We start from the raw sequence: 25,574 nt of genomic DNA, 5'->3' as shown, positions 1-25,574 counted from the left end.
GGCACACCACTAGCCCCAATGCTGCTGGACAAGGACTACAGAAAGCTGTCAGGGTTGGGCTGGCAAGATTAAGATTGTGTCCAGCCTGGCACCTGCCTCCACCAGCACCCAGGGAGGGAGCCCCATCACCACCCGGTAAAGGCACGGCCCATGCCGGTTACCAGACTTCACGGCTGGAATGCTGAAGCTGCGGCTACCAGGCAATGTTACCTGAATGATTGGGAGGGCATCGGATACAACAAAGTGGTGATGCTGAGAGTTCTCTAAAAATAACTCACCTCATCTACACACACTACAGTCACTCACTTCATCCCTTAACTGGTGAACAGTCCTAACTCACTGAGGACAACAGTTAGTGCGTTCGCTGTCCTGGATGCCTGCTGACTGGAGACCGTTGGGAGGCTGCCGTAGGCTACTAAATGGATTTAGTTTATCCCCCCCACCCCACCCAAGGAGCCAGGCTATCTCTCCACTCCACAATCCCAGCCATTCCGAAGGACATCTTTCCGTGATCCTCACCCCACCCAGATCATTCTCATTTCTTCGTTCGAAAGTCCTTGAGCCCAGACTGAGGGAGCACAAGCCAACGTTACTGGGCTGCTGATGGTGAGCGTCACTGGAGTGTGGGGTGAGGAAGGGTGTGAACTCGGGTAATAGCACTGTGCCAGTATTGGGTACAGCTTCATGGTTAGGAAACAGGTTCAAGTGTTTCACAGACATCGCTGTCTGCTGAAATCTTGAACACTGAGGAATGAAGAGCCAAAGCTTCAGGAAGCATTGCATCAAGACTGGCCTCAGGCGTTGGGCTGAAGACATCAGGTCCCCACTAATGTTTGACAATAAGACAAGCAGCTTCTTTGGCCAGAACCCCAGCCCTAGGGGACATGAGGCACATCCTCCCGTCCAAGGCACTGACTGTCACGAGTGGATGAGGAGAAGCTAAGCTCGCTGAAAACAAGATCATGTACAGATATATTGGGATTTACATTAAGGTTTGGTCGGTCCCACATTGCACCACATCTTGGTCCTGTCCTCCTCGCCTCAGTTATCCTCAATCACCTCAGTCTTTATCCCGCTGCCGCCCCCCTGTCTGGCCAGAGCCAAGATGGTGTGGTTGACAGCAGCCATTTCCACTGCCAGTGAGATGGGATCCTGCTGGAGGTCACTGGGACTTGTGTTATCGTCCTGCGGTTGGGGAGAAGGGTTGGAGCGTTAGGAAAACAGCAACTTTCTCACCATGAACAATGCTACCAATGGTGCTCGCTCCCCCACTGGAGCTCTCTAATCTAACCCCATTTTCTGCTCTTTCCCCCATCGTGTCTGTGTAGCTACCTCACTCCCAGAAGCACTCTCTCCTGAACCTGAAGACTCCTATCTCTTTCTCAGTATTTTGTCACATTCTTCCTTTCCAAACGTTGATCTATCTTGAATGACAAAAATGGCCACCTCCAGGTCATCAAATCACCCAGGACATCACTTCCTGTGTGAACATCACACACTTCCCGTGGGTACCCTGTAGACCGACAGGAGTTGCAGTGCACATCTGATCTCTGGTGTGTATCACAGGTTCATGCCTCAGTCCCACTAAATGGGACGTGGAGTCCTGCAGCTCAGTGGTTAGAGCACTCGCTTTGCAAGTGAGAGACCTAAGTTCAATCCCCGGGGGGTCAGGGCCAAACCTTGGGCAAGTTTCCTTACTCCACACAGAGCCTAATAATAATCCCTCCAAACAACAATAATAAATTGGTCATTTTCAATCCATGACTGTTTGTGGGACATTGCTGTGTGCAATTGACTGCCGCGTTTCACCCACAAATATACAGTCAACTCACTTTACAGCATATTTTGTGAAGCGCTTTGAGGTGTCGAGAAGACGTGAAAAGTGCTATATCAAATGCAAGGATTATTATTATTAAATGCTGAAAACGCTGGTGAGAATGGTTGCCGGCTTCTCGTGCTATTCGTGGCAAAACCATTGGGAACCTGTGATCCCAGAAGAGCCGCCTCACAGCCACACCGCAGACCCTGCACAGCACAGAGTCTGATCATATGGAGGAGCCAAAGTACAACACTTTACCACAGGGTCCCAACCCCTAATATAGGGAGCATTGCTGACCACCTCATCTCCAGCATTGAGAAGGAGTGGAATCCTGGGGTATAGTGGTTAGAGCACTCGCCTCGCAAGCGAGTGTACCTGGGTTCGATTCCCGGGCAGGGAGAAACCTTGGCATGTGGAATAACAACAAGCAAACAAATTACAATTATATAGTGCCTTTCACATCAGGAGGACGTTCCAAGTTTCCTTACTCCACAGGCCTCTGGTTACCTCGCAGTAAGTAGGAATCTGGTTGTTACAATTTGGTCATTCAATCCACGACTGTTTGTGGGACATCACTGCACAGTTGGCTGCCACATTTCACCCACAAAATATACAGTCAATTCACTTTACAACATATTCTATGAAGCACTTTGAGACGTCTGAACAAAGTGATCAGGCGGTATGTCAAACGCACGGATTATTATTATTAGTGTCCTAAAGGATGTTGACATGGTTTGTTCTCCTCTTTGTAAATCCACTCAGGTTCTTATGTGCAGTATTTAAAAAGGTGAGGGATTTAATGAGATAAATAAGGAGAAGCTATTTGCACTGGTCGGTGATGAGAGGGTGTAAATGTAAGATCATTATCATTTCCAATCAGACACGCAACACTCTAAAGGCACTGGTTGAAGCAGAATCCATTACAACAACAACATTAGAGTTCAAACAAAAATTGGGCAGATATTTTAAAAAGAAAAATATAAATGGAGTGTGGGGGAGAAGGGAAGGCCAGGGGAGTGGGACTAAACAAGAAGATCTTTCAGAGCACTGGCACAGGCACAATAGGCCGAATGGCCTCCTTTTGTGCTTCTAACATTGTATGATTCTTAATTGATTGAAACTGTTGGTTGAAGTCTGGAGATTGTCAGGACAATGTTTTTTTTACCGGGCGAGTGTGTTTGACACATGCGGAAACCCATCACCGGGGCTTAAGAGCATCCAAACCAAACCGAGAATTCCATGTATCCCACCAACACATGGAAATCCCAGAGTCAGAATGTTGGGATGGAATGTGCATTATTTCTCTCTCTCGTAAGACGAAAGGAAGACTGAAGGAAGTGAGGAGACCCATCCACTTAAGGGACAGTGAAAGGAGACTGAGTTTTGGGTTCAACAGTCAGTCTGTAGTACAGAGTAATAGTCTGTAAAATGCATAAACTTGGTCTCTATTTGGAGTTTAGAGGTTGAGGGCTGTTAGTTGTTAATCCGACTGAGGATCTTAAAATAATAAAGGGATTTGATAGGGCAGTTACAGAGAAACTATTTCCCCTGGCGGGGGAATCCAGAACAAGGGGCATCATTAAAATTAGAGCCATTTAGGAGTGAAACCAGGAGATAGTTTTTCACAAAAAGGTTAGTGGAAATCTGTAACTCTCTCTCCCAAAAGATTGTGGATCCTCGATCCATTTATACCTTCAAGATTGAGGTGGTGAGCTATTTGTTAGGAAAGGGTATTAAGAGACACGGGGCAAAGGCAGGTAAATGGACTTGCGGTACAGATCAGCCATTAAAGAATGGTGGAACAGGCTCGAGGGGCTGAAAGGTCTACTCCTGTTCCTCTGTTACAGAGAGAGAGGGAGCACGGACTGGAGAAAGGACAGGGAGTGTGACTGGAGGGAGAGCTCTTTCGGAGTTAGAGAGAGAGAGAGAGCGGGCACAGACATGATGGGCTGAACGGCCTTCTGTGCTGTAAAGTTGTCTGATTAGATGTGATTGTGGCTGAGGGCAGGGAGATGGGGATGTGCTGTTAACTGCTTTCCCCCACCTCCTGACACTCACCAACATTCTGGCCTAGCCAGTGCGGGACGGGCGGGTTGGCCTATTTGGGCGAGGTCCCGCCGGGCTGGTAGAGCCCCTGGCACCAAGCGCCAGCGGGAGTGACCGCCCTGGGGACAGGAGGAGAGAAGAGAGAAGAAAACGGTGAAGAATAAATCTTGGCAGGAACCGCGAGGCAGAAAAGAAAGCGGTTCTTTTATAAAGTGCTCCAGAGAGTTTCACCCAAAGCCACACATCAACAGCCCTCACCTGCTCCAAGAAATCACTCCCATCAATGTCGTCGCTGTTGGAATGAGCTCCCGGGCTCTGCACATCGATGCCATGCGTTTCCAGGATTGCTGCTTCTTTGAAAAAGCAGAAACATCCATTAAAAATACATAATAATTAATAATTATCCTTGCATTTGATACAGCACCACATCACGTTGTTGAGACGTCTCAAAACACATCACCGAATATACTGCAAAGTAGATTGACTGTATTTCGTGGGCAAAACATGGCAGCCAATTGCACACAGCAGCGTCCCACAAACAGTCGTGGATTGAGTGACTAAATTGAAAAAAATGAACATGCAAAAGAACAACCTCTACTCAAAAGGGCAGACATCTTTTAGATTCTTTTCTTGCTCAAAAAAACATCTAAAAATTGTGATAGAAGTTCAGGAAACATAGGCCCCCTTTCTCGTCTCCGTCTCAAGACCTTCCTCTTTGACCGTGCCTTTGATCATCCTCTCATCCCCACTCCCATTGCCCTCCACCCCTTTTAATCCTAATCCCCAGCTCGGGTGCCAACCCTACACTGGCCAGCGCCATGGGATATTAATGGCTCCAGCACAGACACGATGGGGAGAGAGAGAGAGCAGGGAATGGGGTTAGAGTAGGGAATTCCGGCACAGACACGTTGATCTGAATAATAATGATAATAATCCTTGCATTTGATATAGCGCTTTTCACGTCGGGAGGACGTCCCAAAGCGCTTCACAGAACACACTGTAAAGCGAATTGACTATAGTTGTGGGCAAAACGCGGCAGCCAATTGCGCACAGCAATGTCCACAAACAGTCATGGATTGAGTGACCAATTTATTATTTTTTTCTTCTTGAGGAATTATTATCCGACGTGTGGAGTAAGGAAACTTGCCTAAGGTTTTTCCCTGCTGGGAATCAAACCCAGGTCTCTCACTTGCGAGGCGAGTGCTCTAACCACTGAGCTACAGGTCTACCACCACATTGAATAGACTCGTTCTGTCCTGTAAACGGTCTGTGATTCTACAACTTCCTTAAACATTACCAATGTTTGCTCTCTTCTTGATCTCCTTCCTGCGGTTGGCAAACCAGTTGTACACCTTCAGTGGGGTCACTCGCTCGGTCTCCGTTAGCTTCTTACCTACAGACAGAAAACCACACAGTAGCAGATCATGTCAGGTTTAGCCGCCAAAGCCCTGGGTTTGTGGTGATACCCGACAATGTGGACAGGCAATGATCCACTGCCGTGTGCCCATAAACATTGCTCTATGAAGAGACTTGCAATCCCTTCATGCCCTGGAACCTCCCTACCTTTCTGACCTGCTTTCTCCCCACTCCACTACCTGCTGCCTCTGCTCGGCTGGCTCTGACCTTCTGCTTGTCCCTCATCCCTTCCACTCCACCATCAAGCTTCTTGTTGTACTGGCTGAAAGCGTGGCCGCCGATGGTGAAGAGGAGGGCATGCAGAAGGCCCGAGCTGGCTGAGTGACGGAGTGGGTGCGAGCAGAAGGAGGCAGGGAGGTGCTACCCAGTGAGCGGGGCTGGCATTCTGTAAGTCAATCCCACCTGTTAGATTATAGAAGTTGTAGTCTAATAATAATGAACATTAAACAAATGTAGAATGGAGAAAGTACTGACGGTCATGGGATAGGACACATCTGGTTTGCTCTGTTTCTGAAGGAGTAACAAGGCAGCTGTGGAAAAGGGCAGAGGATTACCACTTATCAGTAAATAACAACAAGCCCACAGAGGTAACGGTCCAAGGTACCGGTCGACACAGGATCTCAGCTCAGCAATAAGCCGTTAGATTCTGACAGGCCCCGCATATACCATAGCAACAAATGAGCAAGTTGGTCAAACTGGAGGACTTTGGTACCATCCCAGGAATGTACTAATGGTTACACATAATAAAGTAACGAGCACCAGATACAGCCCTAAACCGATCAATCTCCTATCTTAGACAGGACAAAGGGAAGACCTCGTGGAGACTCGGTCAGGCTGGCACCAAGCCAAACGATTGATTAACCTGAGCACGTGACAGTATCAGAAGTGGGTAGAGGGGCCCTAGGAAGGACACTTGGAGAAAGGGTATAACTAGCCCACCTCTAGGTGAGAACAGTTAGAAGAACAGGAAGACTCCAGAGAGAGAGAGAGAGAGAGAGAGAGAGACGGAGTGTGGAGAGGTCCCTTTAAGAATCACAAGGAAGGTGTTCCATGATGTTGTGTGACTATCTTCAAATATAATTTGTTAGACAGTTTCAGTAACTTGTTAATGCATGTTGTGTTCACTCTGTTCATAATAAACCTGACTGCACCATATTTGGACTGTCGAGTCACATTTCGAACTATGGGATCGGAAATCCCAACACACTCCTGAAAGCTATCCCACCAGCTGTGTTTTATTTAAAGTTATGCCTCACCTGGCTTCTGTACCACTGCGTTGCAGGCGTTAGAGATCTCCTCCCTCTTGGCTTCATCGGGATATTGATTTTCATGGAAATAACTAAGTGAAGAAAAGCACACAAGATATTCCATCAGGTGACACCGCACAGCCCCGGCCAGTCCAGAGCTGGCCATCAGTCAAACCTGCCTTAGAGAGAAATCACCTCATCACATCGAAAGGTCTCGTAAAAGCTTTATAGTCCAGTAAAACTCACATACGTCGTATCCCTCGGGTTTTATAACATTTAATATGACTTGCATGAAGTCCGAGTTGTAGACAAACTGTATAAGTCGTTGAAAATCTGATTTAATCAATGAACTACTCTGTGCACGTGTAATTCAATGCAGCTGGTAAGTGCGCATGTGGTGATAGATTAAGACTACATTTCCCGTGATTCAATGAGTCTTCACCCGTCACCACATGTGCACTTATCAGCAAGTGTTGGAATCGCAGGATATCAAGTTCTTTCTGCTCATGCGTCGACGGTCAGGGCTATGATTGCCATAATTCAGCGCAGCCGGTAAGTGCGGGAGTAATGGAAGGCAGGGGAGTGGCATTATGAGTTAGGAGGTGATTGATACAAATAGTTTAAATCCGATGGCCTGGTCAAAGAGGAGAGTCTTGAGGCAGGACTTGAAGGAGGCTAAGGAGGGGGCGAGGCGGAGTGACTGGGGGATGGAATTCCAGAGGTTAGGGGGCAGAGTTGCTGAAGGCTCTCCCGCCAATGGTGGGGCGGGTGGGTCGGGGGACAACAACAACAACTTGCATTTATATAGCGCCCTTCCCCCAGGGTAGCGTCCCAGACCGCTATAAGCAAGGACAGGATATTTGAGGGTTTGCCTAAAAATAAGCAGTCACCACACTTTACAGAAAAACTATGAAGCGCTTTGAGACACTGACGTTATAGAGCCACTTCAAGTGCCGGGATTATTATTATATGGGCAGATTCAGGATTTGGGCAGATACATGTTATTCAAATTTAATGTAGAAACGGCAGGGGAGTGAGAGCCCACAGACAGGTTTTTATAATAATAAAATAATAATCCTTGCATTTGGTACAGTGCCTTATCGCATCGTTAAGAGGTCTCAAAGCGCTTCACACAATATATCGTAACAAGATAGATGAATTAGTTGCACAAATAGAGGTAAAAACCGGTATGATCTAGTAGCCATCACCGAGACATGGTTTGCAGGGTGATCAGGGATGGGAACTGAATATTCCCGGCTACGTGGTATATAGGAAAGATAAGCGATGTGGTAAACGAGGAGGGGGCGTGGCCCTGCTAATAAAGGATGGGATAAAAACAGTAGAGAGGAAAGATTTTAAATCTGAAAAGCAAGATGTAGAGTCAGTATGGGTAGATAATGTAACTTCAAGGGGCAGAAAACTATAGTGGGAGTAATAATAATAATCCTTGCATTTGATATAGCGCTTTTCACGTCGGGAGGACGTCCCAAAGCGCTTCACAGACCACACTGTAAAGTGAATTGACTGTATATTTGTGGGCGAACGCGGCAGCCAATTGCGCACAGTAATGTCCCACAAACAGTCGTAGATTGAAAATGACCAATTTATTATTGTTTTGGGTTTTGGAGGGATTATTATTGGGCTCTGTGTGGAGTAAGGAAACTTGCCCAAGGTTTCGCCCTCTGCCTGGAATTGAACTCAGGTCTCTCACTTGCGAAGCGAGTGCTCTAACCACTGAGCTACAGGACTCCACAGTAGTTTATAGACCCCCAAACAGTGGTCAAAGTATCGCTCAAGGTATAAATCAAGAGATTAGTGGAGCATGTAGCAAAGGAAAGACACTAATTGTGGGTGATTTTAACCTGCACATAGACTGGGACAACCAAATTGGGAAAGGTAACATAGAAGAGGAGTTTATAGAATGTATTAGAGATAATTTTCTAGATCAATATGCTGAGGAGCCGACCAGGGAACAAGCCATATTAGACCTTGTTTTGTGTAATGAAACAGGGCTGATCAGCAAACTGGAACTTAAGGCTCCTCTCGGGCAAAGCGATCATAATATGATGGAATTTAGCGTTAAGTTAGAGAGGGAAGTAGTTAAGTCTGAAGCAAAAGTCTTCAATTTAAATCGAGCCAACTTTGCTGGTATGAGAGAGGATTTAGCCAGAATAAACTGGGAGACTAAACTTTGACGGTAGACCAGCAATGGCAGACATTCAAGGAGATAGTGCAAAATTCCCAACGAGCACATATTCCTTTGAGGAATAAGAATGCCATGGGAAAGGTGGTGCAGCCATGGCTAACTAGAGCAGTTAGGGAAAGTATCAAATCAAAAGAAAAAGCCTATAAAACAGCGAAGATGAGTAGTAAACCCGAGGATTGGGAGAACTTTAGGGAACAACAGAGGAGGACCAAAAAATTGATCAAGAGGGAGAAAATAGATTACGAGGGCAAACTAGCAAACATAAAAACAGACTCCAAGAGTTTTTACAAATATATAAAGAGGAAAAGGCTAGCGAGGGTGAATGTGGGTCCATTACAGGCAGAGACCGGAGAAATTATAATAGGTGACAAAGACATTGCGAAGTCATTAAACAAGTATTTTTCTACAGTCTTCACCGTAGAAGACACTGGAAACATACCAAAAATAGAGGACCAAGAAGACAATGTTAGCGAGCAACTTAGGGAGATTAACATTAGTAAAGAGATGGTTCTAGGTAAATTGTCGGGTCTTAAAACCGATAAATCCCCTGGACCGGATGGCCTGCATCCGAGAGTTTTAAAGGAGGTGGCTACTGAGATAGTGGATGGCATGTCTATAATCTTCCAAAAGTCTGTGGATACTGGAAAAGTTCCCATTGATTGGAAGATTGCAAACGTAACTCCACTATTTAAGAAGGGTGGGAGAGAAAATAGGGAAAACTATAGACCAGTTAGTTTGACGTCAGTTGTAGGGAAAATTCTTGAGTCCTTAATAAAAGACGTAGTTATGGGATACCTGGAAGACCATAAAAAGATTAGGCAGAGTCAACATGGCTTTACAAAAGGGAAGTCATGCTTGACTAACCTTTTAGAATTTTTTGAGGATGTATCCAGCAGGTTGGATAAGGGGGAACCAGTAGATGTGGTATATTTGGATTTTAGGAAGGCATTTGACAAGGTGCCACACAAAAGGCTGTTACTCAAGATCAAGGCCCACGGGATTAATGGGAAAATATTAACATGGATAGAAGAGTGGCTATCGGGTAGAAAGCAGAGAGTAGTGATAAACGGATCATTCTCGAATTGGCAGGATGTAACTAGTGGAGTGCCACAAGGATCAGTGCTTGGGCCTCAGCTATTTACCATTTACATCAATGATCTGGACGAGGACATTGAATGTAATGTGTCTAAATTCGCGGATGATACTAAACTAGGTAGCAGAGTGAGCTCTCAGGATGATGCAAAAAGATTGCAACAAGATATAGATAGGCTCGGGGAGTGGGCAAGTAGGTGGCAGATGGAATTCAATGTTAGCAAGTGTGAAATTATTCACCTAGGTAGCAAGAATAAAAGAACAGATTATTTTCTGGAAGGGGAGAAGTTAGATAGTGTTAGTATTCAAAGGGATTTGGGTGTCCTTGTACACCAGTCCCAAAAAGTTAGTTTGCAGGTGCAGCAGCAACTAAGAAGGCGAACGGCAGTTAGCGTTCATTGCGAAAGGTTTAGAATATAAGAGTAGGGAAGTCTTGCTGCAACTGTATAGGGCTTTGGTGAGACCGCACCGAGAGTATTGTGTGCAGTTTTGGTCTCCTTATTTAAAAAAGGACATACTTGCCCTCGAGGGGGTGCAGCGTAGATTCACTCGGTTAGTTCCTGGGATGAGGGGACTGACCTATGAGGAGAGGCTGAATAAACTGGGGCTGTATTCTCTAGAGTACAGAAGAATTAGGGGAGATCTTATTGAAACATATAAGATTCTTAAAGGGCGGATAAAGTAGACACTGAGAGACTGTTTCCCCTGGAAGGAGAATCTATAACCGGGGGTCACAGTCTGAAAATAAAGGGTCAGCTTTTTAGAACAGAGTTGAGGAAACATTTCTTCACTCAGAGGGCAGTGACTTTATGGAATTCACTCCCCCAGAAGGCTGTAGATGTCAGTCCTTCAACATCTTCAAGGCTGAGACTGATAGATTCTTGAAAAATAGAGGGATTAGGGGATATGGGGAGAGGGCGGGTAATCAGAGTTAGGTGAGAAGCCATGGTCTTATCAAATGGTGGGGCACAGGCTCGAGGGGCTGAATGGCCGACTCCTGCTCCTAATTCTTATGTTCTTATACTGTAAACTGAATTTACTGTATACTTTGTGGGTGAAACACGGCAGCCAATTGCGCACAGTAGCGTCCCACAAACAGTTATGGATTGACTGACCACATTATTATATTATATAATAAAATATATATATTAGGCAGAGGAGATTGAGGAGATCACAGATGGAGGTGAGGAGATATTGTTGGGAGTTGAGGAGAAAAGCTTCCGTCTTGTTCATATTGAGCTAAATAGCACACACCTGTATCTGGGCAAAGCACATTATACACTATGTGTATCCACAGTTTACCACAACAACAACAAATTACGTGTATAGCACCTTTCAAGTCAGGAGGACATCCCAAGGCGCTGGACAGTTAAGGATTTGGATCCGAGCTGGCGGTGGGTGCGGGTTTGGTGGTGTTGGAATCAGGGGGGTTTGGGGCAGGGAGGGTTGGAGGGTGGTCGAATGCGTAGTTGAGAAGGAGGGTCTTGAGACGTAATTTGTGGAGGTGGAGGAGGGGGCCAAGATCAAGGGCCTGGGGGATAGAGTTCCAAAGGGTAGAGCAGAGAGGTTGCTGGCCCGACTGCTGATGGTGGAGAGATCCGGGCGGGGGACGTGGAGAAGGCCGGAGCCTGCGGGGCTAAGGGGGAGGCAGTCACCGGTGCGCTAGCATTTACATGCGGTTTACACCTGAAGCCGTACCTTTCCATGACGGTCAGACACTCCTTGCGCCAGGTGAAACGGCTGCCCCTCCGCAGGCGAAAGCTGCCAAAGCCGGTGCCCAAAGGTGTTGACGTCTGTTTCCACTCCAGCTCCTCGGTGGTGGAGGAGGCCAGCCTCATGCTCAGTGTGGCTCCTCAACAAACACAAAAGAAACCCTCACTCAGGCTCAACCAGAGGAGAACTGTAAACTCCTGATAACTCGTCACTCCAGGCCTTGGTCACACAGTGACCAGTTATCAGGAGCGGTGAGTCAGGCTCAGGCCATATTTTTTGGCCCAAATCATTTCCGACATCATTGTCCGAAGAGCAAATCCAGGCTACATGCAGGCCAGGCCCCGAGCCAATCAAGAGGCGGTCACCAGGGACTCAGGCACTGCCCGGCAATGGGACTGGCCAATCAAGAGGCGGTCACCAGGGGCTCAGGACTGCCCGGCAATGGGACTGGCCAATCAGGAGACGGTCACCGGGGTGTCAGGCACTGCCCGGCAATGGGACTGGCCAATCAGGAGGCGGTCACCGGGGTGTCAGGCACTGCCCGGCAATGGGACTGGCCAATCAGGAGACGGTCACCGGGGTGTCAGGCACTGCCCGGCAATGGGACTGGCCAATCAGGAGACGGTCACCGGGGTGTCAGGCACTGCCCGGCAGTGGGACTGGCCAATCAGGAGACGGTCACCGGGTGCTCAGGCACTGCCCGGCAATGGGACTGGCCAATCAGGAGACGGTCACCGGGGTGTCAGGCACTGCCCGGCAATGGGACTGGCCAATCAGGAGACGGTCACCAGGGGCTCAGGCACTGCCCGGCAATGGGACTGGCCAATCAGGAGAAGGTCACCAGGGGCTCAGGCACTGCCCGGCAATGGGACTGGCCAATCAGGATAAAATATTGGTCTTGTGGCCGGTGGACATTTCTTATATCCGACGTCTCAAAGCCCTTCACAGAATATACTGTACAATGGATTGACTGTAATTTGTGGGCAAAACGCAGCAGCCAATTGTGCACAGCAGTGACCCACACACTGCCGTGGATTGAATGACCAGTTTTTTGGGGGAAAGCAATCCGCCAATCAACGAACAGCCGGGTTCCTACTGACTGCTGATAAACAGCGGCGTGTGGAGTGAGGGGATGTGCTCATTGCAGGAGCTGAGCAAATAGGCTGATCATCGCTGTCAGCAGACAGTGGAGATAATGATCTAAATTGGAGTTTCCTACACCCAAGCCAAGCCGCTGGCCGTATTACCTGGGCTGGTCTTCTCCAAGAGGTACCACCTGTACAAGGCTCTCTTCTTAAGTTCACTCATATCAAGTCCCTGCTGCAACAGCCACTGCGAGATGAAGCTTCGGCTCATACCTGTAACCACACACACACACACACAGATACACAGAGACACATACACACACACACAGAGCAGCGATCAGGTCAGGCTGTGCCGCTCCACAACACGCGCTGGTCATACAATCGCTGGAAGACGTTCACTGCGCCGGTGCCGGCTCTCAGATAGAGCTCTCCCTACATCCCACTCCACATGCCCTTCAGCCGACAATCACCTGCGTGGAGAGATTAACTGTGGTGTCAGCCTGACTGAGCCGGCAAGACTTTCACCTCTGGGTGCTAAGCACTGAAGGTTTAAGGCACCCGTGGGGTATTCAAATTCAGTTTTGGCCGACAGACTTAACAGGGCGTCTGATTAAACCTGTGCCTTTGTAAGAGGGCATATGTTCAGCGGTGTGAATAATAATCCTTGCATTTGATATAGCACCTTATCATGTCATTGAGACAACTCTAAGAGCTTCACAGAGTGTACTGAAAAGTGGATTGACTGCATTTTGTGGGCAAAGTGTGGCAGCCAATTGTTTGCAGATGTGTCCCAGAAACTGTCTGGGATTGAGCGACCAAATTATTATTATTAAATTTTATTTTTGACGGGATATTAACTCTGGATAATGATCTAACAACCAGGTTGCCACTGAATGCTAGGCAAGCAGAGGTGTAGGGAGTAAGGAACTTGCCTAAGGTTTGGCCCTGCCCAGGAATCAAACCCGGATCCACTCGAGTGAGTGCTCTAACCACTATGGTACAGAGCTCCACAACTGAAATTGTTCAGACGATTTCAGATCAGACACCAGGAAGTATTTATTTAAACCCAAAGGGAGAACTAACAGCTGGAACAGGGTTACTAGGAAGGCTGGTTGAAGGGTCTAAGAAACAGTTCGATGTTGTAACAGGAGGATGGGATGGCGGGAACAATGAGCTCAATGGGCCAAAGGGACATTTTAGTTGTGATTAACCCAACACCCAGTGACAATCTAACTTCAGTTTAGACATTGAATCACGGTAACAGGAGGAAGCTATTCAGCCCCTCGAGCTTGTTCCGCTATTCCGTAAGATCATGGCTGATCTGTACCTCAAGTTCAATTTCCTGCCTTTACCCCATATCCCTTGATACTGTGATCTAACAAATGTCTATCCACCTCAGTCTTGAATATGTGAATGGATCCAACATCCACAGCCTTTTTGGGAGAGAGAGCTCCAGATTTCCACTACCCTTTGGGTGAGAAACTGCTTCCTGGTTTCACTCCTAAAAGGCCTGGCTCTAATTTTAAGATTATGCCCCTTGTTCTGGAGGAAATAGTCTCTCTGTAGCTACCCTATCAAATCACTTTACTATTTTAAAAACCTCTCAACTAATAGCACTTTAGTCAAAGAATTGCGCTTGTATAAATGAGCTGTAAAGTCTGGTCTCGCCGGGGGACACTCACCTGTGACTTGTCCCACGATGTTCTGGGAAATCATCCGATTAGAGAGAAAAGCCTTGATCTCTTCCTTTACTGCAACGTTGTCCCTCCTGCAGGGCAGAAGAGACAAGGAACATCACTCCCATCATACACTGAGCTACAGGGCTTTCAGTAGTGAAAGGTGTTATAATTATTACCTGCTGTGGATATTAGAGCATTGAAAAACGCAATTAATATTAGTAAAGAAATGGTTTTAGGTAAATTATCAGGTCTTAAAACTGATAAATGCCCTGGACCTGATGGCCTACATCCTAGGGTTTTAAAAGAGGTGACTACTGAGATAGTTTGTCTTTGAACTTCCAAAATTCTGTGGATTCTGGAATGGTTCCCAGTGATTGGAAGATTGCAAACGTAACACCACTATTTAAGAAGGATGGGAGAGAAAAGATGGGGAACTATAGACCAGTTATTTTGACATCAGTCATCAGTACACCAGTCTCAGTTTGCAGGTGCAGCAGCAACTAAGAAGGCGAACGGCATGTTAGCGTTCTTTGCAAAAGGTTTAGAGTACAAGAGTAGGGAAGTCTTACTGCAACTGTATAGGGAACTTGGTGAGACCGCACCTAGAGGATTGTGTGCAGTTTTAGTCTCCTTATTTAAAAAAAAACATACTTGCCCTAGAGGGGGTGCAGAGTAGATTCACTAGATTACTGGATTACCAGATTCACTTGATCCTCCAGATTAAGCAGTTATTCATTTCATTGCTTTTTGAACAGAGAGCCCAGCAGAGTGAGGAGGGAACTGAGTGAGGGGGAACAGAGTGAGAATTCTGTTAAGGAATTTGGTGAGAATGGGAATTCTTGAGCAAGAGAGAACTAGAAACCAAGAGAGAACTCTTTCTTTTCGTAAAAGAGTAGGAATTGTTTCTTGAACAAGAGAGAACTTTTCAAGCAAAACAGGTAAACAAGCCAATTGGCAGTAAGTCACAGGCCGGGTGTTAGGGATCAGTTAATTAGTTAATTATTTGCTTACCAGTTCTTCTGTCAAGAGGAATTTGGTGGGAGTGGGAATTCAGTGCAGAGGGGGAAGGAGGTGCAGGTGAGAAAACCTTTTTCCCTCATATAATGTATATAACAATGGAATACTTTGTGCGTTGCAGAAGTTGTGAGATATTTGCCTTCCAGGCCCAGGTTTTGAATGAATTCATCTGCAGTAACTTCAAGCTGGTAGATTCACTCAAGGTGGTCAGCCTTTGCGAGCGACTGCACACACACCAAAGTATTAGGAAGGGAGAAGTATTTATTGATGATGTATTAGAGCAGACCTTACTAGGAGTAGACAGTAGGAGAGGAGTCCCTGTACCTAAAGGAGGAGATTAGGTCTCTGTTAGAAAAGGGGCCAGAAGTTGTGGTCGGCAAATGGACCAAGAACAGACATCCCTGAAGCTCTCCAACAGTTTCTCTCTGGAGAGCGATGTATGTCAACCCAAGTGATGGCTGAGACAGGCACGGTAATGCCGTGCACCAAGACAATCCAGCAGCCTGCCAGGTCTGCTATAGACCTCCAAGCCAGGTTGAAAGCCTCGATCTGGAACTGTGGGATGAGATAAGGAAGGCTATTAGTTAGAGATTTCAACTTACCCAAAATAGATTGGGATAATAATGTGTAAGACAAGGAAGGGGTTTTCTAGAGTTAAAGCAAGACTGTTTCATGACTCAGTAAAAGAGCCAATAAGAGGAGATAATATCTCGGAGTGGGCCTGGCAATGGGAATGGAGGACGTATTGAGTTCCATCAACGAGCTGATTATGAAGGCAATGGAACAATATTTACCCACGCGAAGCAAAGGTACCAAGCTTAAAGGCAAAGCAAATCATAAGTGTAAAAAAAAAGGCCATGAAGGAAAATGGCATGGAAATAATGCAGACTCCATACCGGAAGGCATGCCAGGACTGCAAAAAAGGCATCAAAATGGCAAAGAAAAGCTTTGAATTGAACATGGCAAGAGATGTGAAGGATAATAAAACTTTTTTTTTAGTTACATTAGGAGTAGAAGAGAAACAAGCAATGGAATAGGGCCACTGAAGTTGGGTTCGGGAGACAACATGACAAATAATGCTGCACAGGCTGCAATAATGCTAAATAAGTTTTTTTGCATCAGTTTTTACCACAAGGAGGAGATGTGTAACCTATCTGATCTGGAAAGAGAATTCAAGGATGTCACAGAGAAAAGTTGCAACACTATTCATATCACTACCAGCATGGTTGCCAAACAGCTGTGTGAACTTAAGATAAATAAATGATAATAATAATACTTGCATTTGATATAGCGCTTTTCACGTCTTCTCGACATCCCAAAGCGCATCACAGAATATACTGTAAAGTGAATTGACTGTATATTTGTGGGCGAACGCGGCAGCCAATTGCGCACAGCAATGTCCCACAAACAGTCGTGGATTTAAAATGACCAATTTATTATTGTTTTGTTTTTTGGAGGGATTATTATTAGGCTCTGTGTGGAGTAAGGAAACTTGCCAAAGGTTTCGTCTTGCGGGGAATTGAACTCAGGTCTCTCGCTTGCAAAGCGAGTGCTCTAACCACTGAGCTACAGGACTCCACCAGGGACCGGATAAATTGGATCTGAGGATTCTTAAGGAACTAAGGGAGGAAGTCGCAGAGACGCTGACACAAATCTTTCAAAAATCACTCAGTACTACAGATGTGCCGGGGGACTGGAGAAAGGCAGATGTTACTCCTATTTTTAGGAAAGGTAACCCAGGAAACTGCAGACTAGTAAGTTTGACATCCATTACGGGTAAAATTATGGAGACTCTTAAGCATAAAATCATGGAGCATCTGTACAGAAATAAAACCATAAATAATAGCCAATATGAGTTCATAAGGAAGGTCTTGCCAATCTAATTTACTGCTGTTCTTTGATGGTGTGACAAGGGAGCTTGATAAGGTTAAGGCTGTGGATGTTGTATGTCTGGATTTCAGTAAGGCCTTTGGTATAGTTCCTCTTGAGAGACTGGTTCCGAGAGTAAAGAAAGCGGGAGGTGCATTACAATGGATATGCAATTGATTGACCGGAAGAACCCAGAGGGTGGTGGTACAGGGAATGTCATCAGACTGAGAAAATGTTACCAGTGGAGGACACGGCCTGCGATTGAAGGGGATAAATTCAGAACAAATCCACGCAAACAATCTTTCAGTGAGCGAATAGTGAACCTGTGGAACAGGCTCCCTCGGGAGACGGTTGAAGCAGGAATGTTGATTCTTTCAAACACAGATTAGATAATTTTAGTTAGGAAATAACATTATGGGATACAGTACATAGGTAGTTTGGGACATATGTACTTGCAACTGCCAGGAAGGTGAAAGGTGAACTAGCTGGACCTTGATCTTTTTTCGGACAGCATTTGTTATATTCTTATGATATTGCTGTTCTTAAAATGGCTGCTATGTTGACCGATAAATACATTGACGACATCTGACCTCATTACAGCAAAGCACTTAAGAATTATCAAGTCCACAAGTACTTTATATAACCAACCGCTCGATGATCAAAGAACAGCTCAGGATAAATAGTATTTTCCAGGAATGGGTGTCTTTACTGGTGCTCGTCTCCCTCACTCCGTGTCTGTGATTCTCCCCACCCCATCACCGCCAGTGTCTGTGCCAATGCTCGACCCCCGCGCGCTCCTCCATCGTGCATGTGCTGGTGCGCGCTCCCCCATCGTGCATGTGCTGGTGCGCGCTCCCCCATCGTGCCTGTGCTGGTGCGCGCTCCCCCATCGTGCCTGTGCTGGTGCGCGCTCCCCCATCGTGCCTGTGCTGGTGCGCGCTCCCCCATCGTGCCTGTGCTGGTGCGCGCTCCCCCATCGTGCCTGTGCTGGTGCGCGCTCCCCCATCGTGCCTGTGCTGGTGCGCGCTCCTCCACTTGCATCCAGGGATGAAACCTCTGCTGCCGCTCACCTCATCAGATCCTCCATCCTGTCCTCAATGTCAGCCTCGTCCTCAGGTGTCAGGTAACTGAAGACTCTGGGGACACAGTTACTGTGGGGACGGTTTGGTGACAGTGTGCCATTGGTGATGGCCAGACGCTCCCCACCCACACTATCCCGGCCATTCAGGTTGTTGGGGTAGAGCAGTGGGGGGGGTGGGGATGTGTCATGACTGTTGCTGGGGGAGGGGGAAGTCCCGCTGTACGGGGTCTGTGTGGAGGTGCTCACTGTGGAGGATACGGCTGTGGGAATGTTGCTGTAGCTTTGCCGACGCCCAAACTTTTCGGAGTGCTCCTGCTCCAGCCTCTCGAGCGTGTCCAGCGCGTGCAGCATATCACGCTTGCTCATCCTTGTCCGGCGTAGCCGCTGAAGCAAGTCAATCTGCTCGATGGTGAACCGCGGCTCGTCCGTGTAGTGAGACATGGCACCGCCAGGCCGGCGCTGTGAGCAAAACACACAAACAGTCACTACACTGGACAGTAACTGCCCACAGGTGGAGTCCTGTATCTTATAGCACTCGCCTCGCAAGCGAGGGGGCCCGGGTTCTTAAGTTATGGGAGTTATGATGAACCTTTATATAAAGCACTGGTTAGGCCACATCGAGAGACTGTGTTCAGTTCTGGGCCCCACACGTTAGGAAGGATGTCAAGGCATTGGAGAGGGAGCAAAGGAGATTGACCAGAATGGCACCAGGAATGAGGGACTTCAGTTATCAGGAGAGGATGGAGAAGCCGGGATTATTCTCCTTGGAGCGGAGAAGGTTAAGAGGAGACTCAATAGAAGTTTTCAAATTTATGAGGGGATTCGATAGGGTGAACCAAGAGAAACTATTTCCACTGGCGGGTGGGTCGGTAACGCGAGGACACAGAGTTAAAATAGTTGTTAAGAGAAATTTTTTCACACAACGAGTTGTTCGGATTTGGAATGCATTGCCTTCATGAAAGGATGGTGGAAGCCGATTCGATAACCACTTTTATGAGAGAAGTGGATAATTATTTGGGGAGGACAAGTTCGCAGGGTTATGGGGAGAGATCGGGGGAGTGGCATTGATTTGGATGGCTCTTTTCAATGAGCCGGCACAGACACAATGGGACGAATGGCCTCCTTCTGCGCTGTGTGATTATCCAGTGTTATACCATTGTAGACTGATGAAACTTTAAGTCAACCACAAAATTCACTTTACAGTATATTGTGTGAAACGCCTTGAGATGTCTCGGAGATGTGATAAGGCGCTATACCAGTAGGACAAGGAGGCAGAGGGAGCCCCGGTCACAGATAGAGAGGATGTCGTGTGTGACGTTCACAAGCGCAGTCTCTGTACTGTGGGCGGAAACCGGACTGGAGGGGTTCGAGGAGAGGTGTGCGCGGAGTTGATTTGCAACAACGCGTTCGAAGACTTTTGCGAGGTGGGCAGAAAGGAATGTAGGATGGGGGTCGTGGTAGGAGCTGATGATGGGGAGGGGGACAGAGAGGGGGTAGTGGTGGGTGACAACGGGCAGGTGGAGGAGGCTGCCTGGCAGATGTAGTGAATTTTACATGAAAAGAAGTCCATGACCTCCTCGCACTTGGCATTTAATATGAAGATTGAGGAGGCCTGAGGGGGTCACGGAGGAGGTAGTGGGTGGTGGAAAAAAGGATTTTAGGGTATGCGTTTAGCCTCCAAGTCCTGTAGCTCAGTGGTTAGAGCACTCGCTTTGCAAGTGAGAGACCTGAGTTCAGTCCCCGGGGGGTCAGGGCCAAACCTTGGGCAAGTTTCCTTACTCCACACAGAGCCTAATAATAATCCTCCAAAACCAAAACAATAATAAATGGGTCATTTTCAATCCACGACTGTTTGTGGGACATTGCTGTGCGCAATTGGCTGCCGCGTTCGCCCACAAATATACAGTTAATTCACTTTACAGTGTGTTCTATGGGAAGTGCTTTGGGAAGTCCTCCCGACGTGAAAAGCGCTATATCAAATGCAAGGATTATTATTATTATTAAGATGGTGTTGGAGTAGAAGCCGTTTTTTGCTCGTGTCAAAGAACGCCGGTAGCTATGGAGATGCTGGAGCCCCAGTTGGCGGTGGACTGTAAGGCCGGTTTTCCACCACCTGCGCTCAAGCAGCCGGGTTTGGGTTTTTAGGCGGCGGAGATGTTTGTTATACCGGGGGATCGGGTGGGTTTGGAGATGGTCCTGAGTTTCAGGGGAACGAGGGAGTTGAAGGTGGAGGAGAGGCGATCATGGAGCAGCTGGACGGCTGCTTCAGGATCTCCGCGGGTGGAAGGCCAGACGGATAGGATGTCTGATGATTTGATATCAGGGGGTAGCCTTTTCCAAGGGCGGTAGAGAATGGTTGAGGGCTTGGTAGAGGAGAGAGGGATGTGAGAGGAGAAGGAGATGAGGAAGTGGGCCGAGATGGCCTTGTCCACTATGCTAAGGTGGGAAATGTGAAGGCCCTGGGTGATAATGAGGTCGAGGGCATGACCACGATTGTGGGTGAGTGAATTTATATGAAGAGTGAGGTTTAGGGAGGAGAGAAGTGCAGTGAAGTCGGCAGAAGTGATGCACAGGGAGTTTAGGTGGAGGTTGAAATCACCCATTATGAGTAGGGTGACAGGGAAGAGAGGAGAGTAGAGATATCTGTGTGGAAGGGGCTGGGGGGCTGGTGGGGGGGCGGTAGATCAGGAGGATTTTCAGTGGGAGAGAGGGATGGAAGAGGGTGAGGTGCTTGAAGGAGGAGAAGCAGCCAGAGGAGTAGGGGGAAAGACCAAGGGAGGCTTTGGAGATGAGGGCCACCCCGCCGCCATATTGGTCTTCTATCCGAGGTCTGTTATAAAATCAGCAGCTACAATAGCTACATTTATACCTAAATTGCTTACATAGCCTTTCCTTCAACTCCAACTATTTAATTGGTCTCACAGATGCCACGTTCTTGTTTATCCAACTTCACCCAACAAAGACTATCTCATTTGAACATTCCTTCCCCCAAGTGACTGCATTGGTAACACAAGGACATTAGATAAGGAGCCTTTGCTTTCTTTCAACCATGGACAGTAAGGCCACAGAGTTATCATACACAGACACAGCCTCCGTGTCTCACACAAGACAAAGCTATCTCTTCTTCACTACTGTACCAAACCGAGCTCACAGGCATTAATCAGATCAAACAAGGTTACAAAGTTAACAACATAACCTCACTTAAAAGTACAGCGGAACAAATGCCCAGTCATTTTCCAGCGGCGCAAAATGCACAGCAGTATAACAGCACCCGCCTAAAGCATCAGAAAAAAAAGTGTGAAGTACCACACTTTATGCCGCCACAACTCACCCAAAACGCTTCAAAGTAAAAAAAAAATAAGGAAGGTTTAGTAAGAACAATTCAGGCAGGGAGTAAAAACACAACAGTTAAGCTGTGGAGAAGGAATGCAAATTTAGAGGAATATAAATTTAGAGGGACAAGACACCTGGTCCAGATGGACTGCGCACAGGGATTATTAGGGAAACTGGGGAGGAGATAGCTGAGGCAGTAAGATATATAGGGTGACCAAAAAGTTGTGATAATTACCCTATTTAAAAAAAACAAATATCATCATTTCTTTAAGAGTTATTAGACATTATAATGGTAATGTGATTTTTTTGGTCACCCTGTTATGTAAGAATGCTGCAGCAAAAGAAATCTGCTACAGTGCCTTTCATATTCCCCCCAAAGTGCTCCACAACAATATCCTGTAAATATCTTCTAACAAGTTCTCCTCCAGCCATCGCACCATCGTGTGCAGTGTTCCCCAGGGCTCAGTAAGTCAGTAAGCGCGCGGGTGAAGACTTGTGTAGCTGGTTGGCTGAATGTTCTGTTTCCGTGCTACACATCCTTTGTAAATCTTTAACTGAAGGAAGTTATGAATGTAGTAAACAAGTTGAGTATAAACGTAGCTGTTGATTTTTTTGGAACAGATCCGGGAGAAGAACAGAATGATAGAAGATTAAGCACACAGAAGCCACTGGTATCTCTGTTCTCTCGGTTGCTTATTCCTTTTCTGTAAATGTTTTATGCTGCAATAAAGTTTTGAAAACATATTTCCATCTCTGTGAACTTGATTCCCTGGTGTCTGAGACTTATCAACTCCCAAGCCAACAGTGGCCAGGAGAAGCTCCCTTCTCTTTTTGAGTAGTGCCATGGATTATAACATCCACTTGACCAGGCAGATAGGACCTCACGTTAAACATCTCATTTGAAGGACGGCACCTCTGACAACGCAGCACACTCCCATTGGAGTGTCAGTTTAGACTATATGAGTTCTAAGTCTGAATGTGGGGCTTGAAACCACCATCTTCTGACTCAGAGGATACACTGAGCCTGGCTGACACACAAGACGCAGCCCTCTGGGGAGCGAGCACACATTCCATTCCAAAACACAGGAATCTCCATGTGCGAGTTCATGTGGAGTGTGGTCCTGATGCTCTTAAGTATGGTGATGGGTTACCACATGCATCAGACACCCGAATGATCCAAACAAAAGCAAGGATTACAAAACGCTTCTTCAGCCCTCGGAAATTAGATCACAAGTACTGATAGCAAATTCCCCTGTGCATAAGGCAAGTTCTTTACACATAAATACACGGTCACTACAATAACAACCACGAATTACATTTGCATAGCACCTTTCACGTCGGGAGGATGTCCCAAGGTGCTGGACAGTCAAGGTTTGGCACTCGAGCTGGGGGTTGGGATCAGGAGAGGTGGAAGGCAGGGAGGGAAAGAGTAAGAGAGTGGCCAAAGGCACGATCGAAGAGAAAGGTCTTGAGATGAGCCTTGAAGGAGGCAAGGGAGGGAGCAAGGCGAAGGAACTGTTGGATGGTTACAAAGGATGGGGCAGAAAGGTTGAAGGCCCGACCGCCAATGGTGGGGCAGGCATTGTGGGGGATGTGGAGGAGACCAGAGTCCGCTGAGTGAAGGGAGTGGACAGGTTGGTATGGGGTTAGTAGGTCACAGAGGTAGGGAGGAGCAAGGCCATGGAGGGCTTTAAAACTACACCAAAGAAACTTTAAACCATTTATATTCAACAAGAGCAGCGCAAACTCATAGGAACAGGAGTAGGCCATTCAGGACCTCAAGCCGGTTCCCCCATTCTATTAGATCATGGCTGATCTGTACCTCAACTCCAATTACCCGCCTTTGCCCCATATCCGTTGATACTGACCTAACAAATGTCTATCCACCTCAATCTTGAAGATGTGAATGGATCCAGAATCCACAGCCTTTTGGGGGAAAGAGTTCCAGATTTCCACTAACCTTTGGGTGAAAAACTGCCCCTGATTTCTCTCCTAAATGGCCAAGCTTTAATTTTAAGATGATGCCCCTTGTCCTGGATTCCCCACCAGAGGAAAGAGTTTCTCTGTAGCTATTCTATCGAATTTCTTTATTGTTTAAAAAACCTCAATCAGATCACCGCTCAACCTTCTAAACTCGAGGGAATACAGACCGTGTTTATGCACTTGGTCTCATAATCAAACCCTCCCAAGTCCTGGTATCATTCTGATGAATCTACGGCACACAGTCAATACATGAACACATAGCAAGTGGCCTCTGAAGGTTTTTGTGTCAGTCATTAACATTATAGCCCCTGTATTCAACACAAGGACTTTTATTACCTCAAATCCCAACCCCCTTCCTATTCCCCAATGCACAACCAAATACCCCCTCCTCCCTATCATGGCTATTAAATCCCCAGTTAAGATTCGACCATTCATTTTATCGTCTGACATACTTAACAGCAGGATACACAGTCACTACACTTTATAGTGAATCCTGTGAGATGCTGTACCAAAAGTAAGTGGTATTTACCCCCTCCCCTTCTGCCTCTCCCCTTCCTTCCTCCTCCAGTCATTCCTTCCCTTCTCCACCCCTCTTGCTTCTCCCCCTCCTCTCTTCCCACTCTCTTTCCCTCTTCTTCTCTCTCCTCCCCCCCCCCCCCCTCACTCTCTTCTCTCCATTTCTTTTCCTACTATGCACTCTCTCTTCCCTCCTCTCCCTCTCCTCCTTCCCTCTCTCCTCCCCCACTCCCCGTCTCCCCTCTCTCTTCTCCGTTCTTCTCCCTCTCCCCCCTTTCTCTCCTCTTTCTCTCCTCCCCACCACCCTCTCTTCTCTACCCCCCCACCAACCCCCCCAACCCCTTCTCCTTCCTTCACCTTCTTCTCCCTCTCTCCCCCTTCTCCTCCCTTCTTCCCCCTCCTTCCCTTCTTCTCCCCACGCGATCTCTTTTCTTTTCTCTCCCACCTTCTCCCCTTCTCTCCGCGCGATCTCTTTTCTCTTTCCCCTTCTTCCTCTCCTTCTCTCCCCACCTCTCTTCCCCCTTCTCTCCCCCCCCTTTCCCCTTCTCTCCCCCCTTCTCCCTCTCCTTCTCTCTCCCCTCTTCCCCCCTCTCTCCTTCTCTCCCCCTTCTCCCTCTCCTTCTCTCCCCCTCTCTTCCCCCCTTTCCCCTTCTCTCCCCCTTCTCCCTCTCCTTCTCTCCCCCCCCTCTATCCTTCTCTCCCCCCTTCTCCCTCTCCTCTTCCCCCCCTCTCTCCTTCTCTCCCCCCTTCTCCCTCTCCTTCTCTCGCCCCTCTCTTCCCCTTCTCTCCCCCCCTTTCCCCTTCTCTCCCCCCTTCTCCCTCTCCTTCTCTCCCCACCTCTCCCCCCCTCTCTCCCCACCCTCTCCTTCTCCCTCTCCTTCTATCGCCCCTCTCTTCCCCTTCTCTCCCCCTCTCTTCCCCCTTCTCTCCCCTTCTCCCCTCCTTCTTTCGCCCCTCTCTTCCCCTTCTCTCCCCCTCTCTTCCCCCCCTTTCCCCTTCTCTCCCCCCTTCTCCCTCTCCTTTTCTCCCCCCTCCCCCCCCTCCCCCCCCTCTCCCCCACCCCTCAGGTTACAGTCACTCACCTGCTAATCGCCTTTTTTTTGGCCTTTTTGCTCTAAACCATTGACACGTTGGTGTTAAACTCGGCGCTGCGGCGACTGTTGTTGTGGTTGTCCTTCTTTCTCCATCAGCGGAAAAGGAGGGGGAAAAGAGGGCGAACTCCCCCTCAAAAAAATACCTAAACAAATGGAAACGGGTACAGAGAGGGCGGTGAGAAGCTCCAAACTTCTGCTGCGGCGCCTTCATGTCGGAGCGACACCCGCCATGACTCCCGCCACCCAGTCACCGGGGGCCCGGGGGGGGGAGGGAAACACCGACACACCGGGGGGGGGGAGGGGGGGAGGGAAACACCGACACACCGGGGGGGGGGGGGAGGGAAACACCGACACACCGGGGGGGGGAAACACCGACAC

At 47.7% G+C, this 25,574-nt stretch overlaps 1 protein-coding gene across 3 annotated transcripts; it reads right to left on the bottom strand.

Annotated features, from left to right (window-relative positions):
• Positions 1–17: 17 nt before the first annotated feature.
• Positions 18–25,444, bottom strand: hmbox1b (homeobox containing 1 b). 3 transcript variants are annotated; one of them, XM_042332921.1, is made up of 9 exons: positions 25,185–25,444; positions 18,260–18,729; positions 14,307–14,392; positions 12,787–12,897; positions 11,525–11,678; positions 6,538–6,620; positions 5,163–5,258; positions 4,124–4,218; positions 18–1,185 (listed from the first exon to the last, which is right to left on the bottom strand). In XM_042332921.1, the coding sequence occupies exons 2-9, from the start codon at positions 18,709–18,711 to the stop codon at positions 1,042–1,044; spliced, it is 1,221 nt and encodes a 406-aa protein (XP_042188855.1). In that variant the 5' UTR covers positions 18,712–18,729; positions 25,185–25,444; the 3' UTR covers positions 18–1,041. The 3 variants fall into 3 exon arrangements, with proteins under 3 accessions (XP_042188855.1, XP_042188856.1, XP_042188857.1); XM_042332922.1 differs by having other exon boundaries at positions 4,124–4,215; XM_042332923.1 differs by having other exon boundaries at positions 4,124–4,212.
• Positions 25,445–25,574: the final 130 nt, after the last annotated feature.

The sequence above is a fragment of the Callorhinchus milii genome, unplaced genomic scaffold (genome assembly GCF_018977255.1).
Source record: "Callorhinchus milii isolate IMCB2004 unplaced genomic scaffold, IMCB_Cmil_1.0 Scaffold3, whole genome shotgun sequence".
NCBI classification, from domain to species: Eukaryota; Metazoa; Chordata; class Chondrichthyes; order Chimaeriformes; family Callorhinchidae; genus Callorhinchus; species Callorhinchus milii.
Note: the sequence above shows the minus strand (reverse complement) of the source record. Positions and strands in the feature narration are given on the sequence as shown.

Bases quoted from the DNA above. Each gene is read 5' to 3' on its own strand.
- hmbox1b (XM_042332921.1), bottom strand. From the start codon at position 18,711: ATGTCTCACTACACGGACGAGCCGCGGTTCACCATCGAGCAGATTGAC. The intron at 12,898-14,306 runs GTGAGTGTCCCC...GTGTGGTTACAG, and splicing joins CATCGTGGGACAAGTCACAG to GTATGAGCCGAAGCTTCATC. The intron at 11,679-12,786 runs GTAATACGGCCA...GTGTTTGTTGAG, and splicing joins CTTGGAGAAGACCAGCCCAG to GAGCCACACTGAGCATGAGG.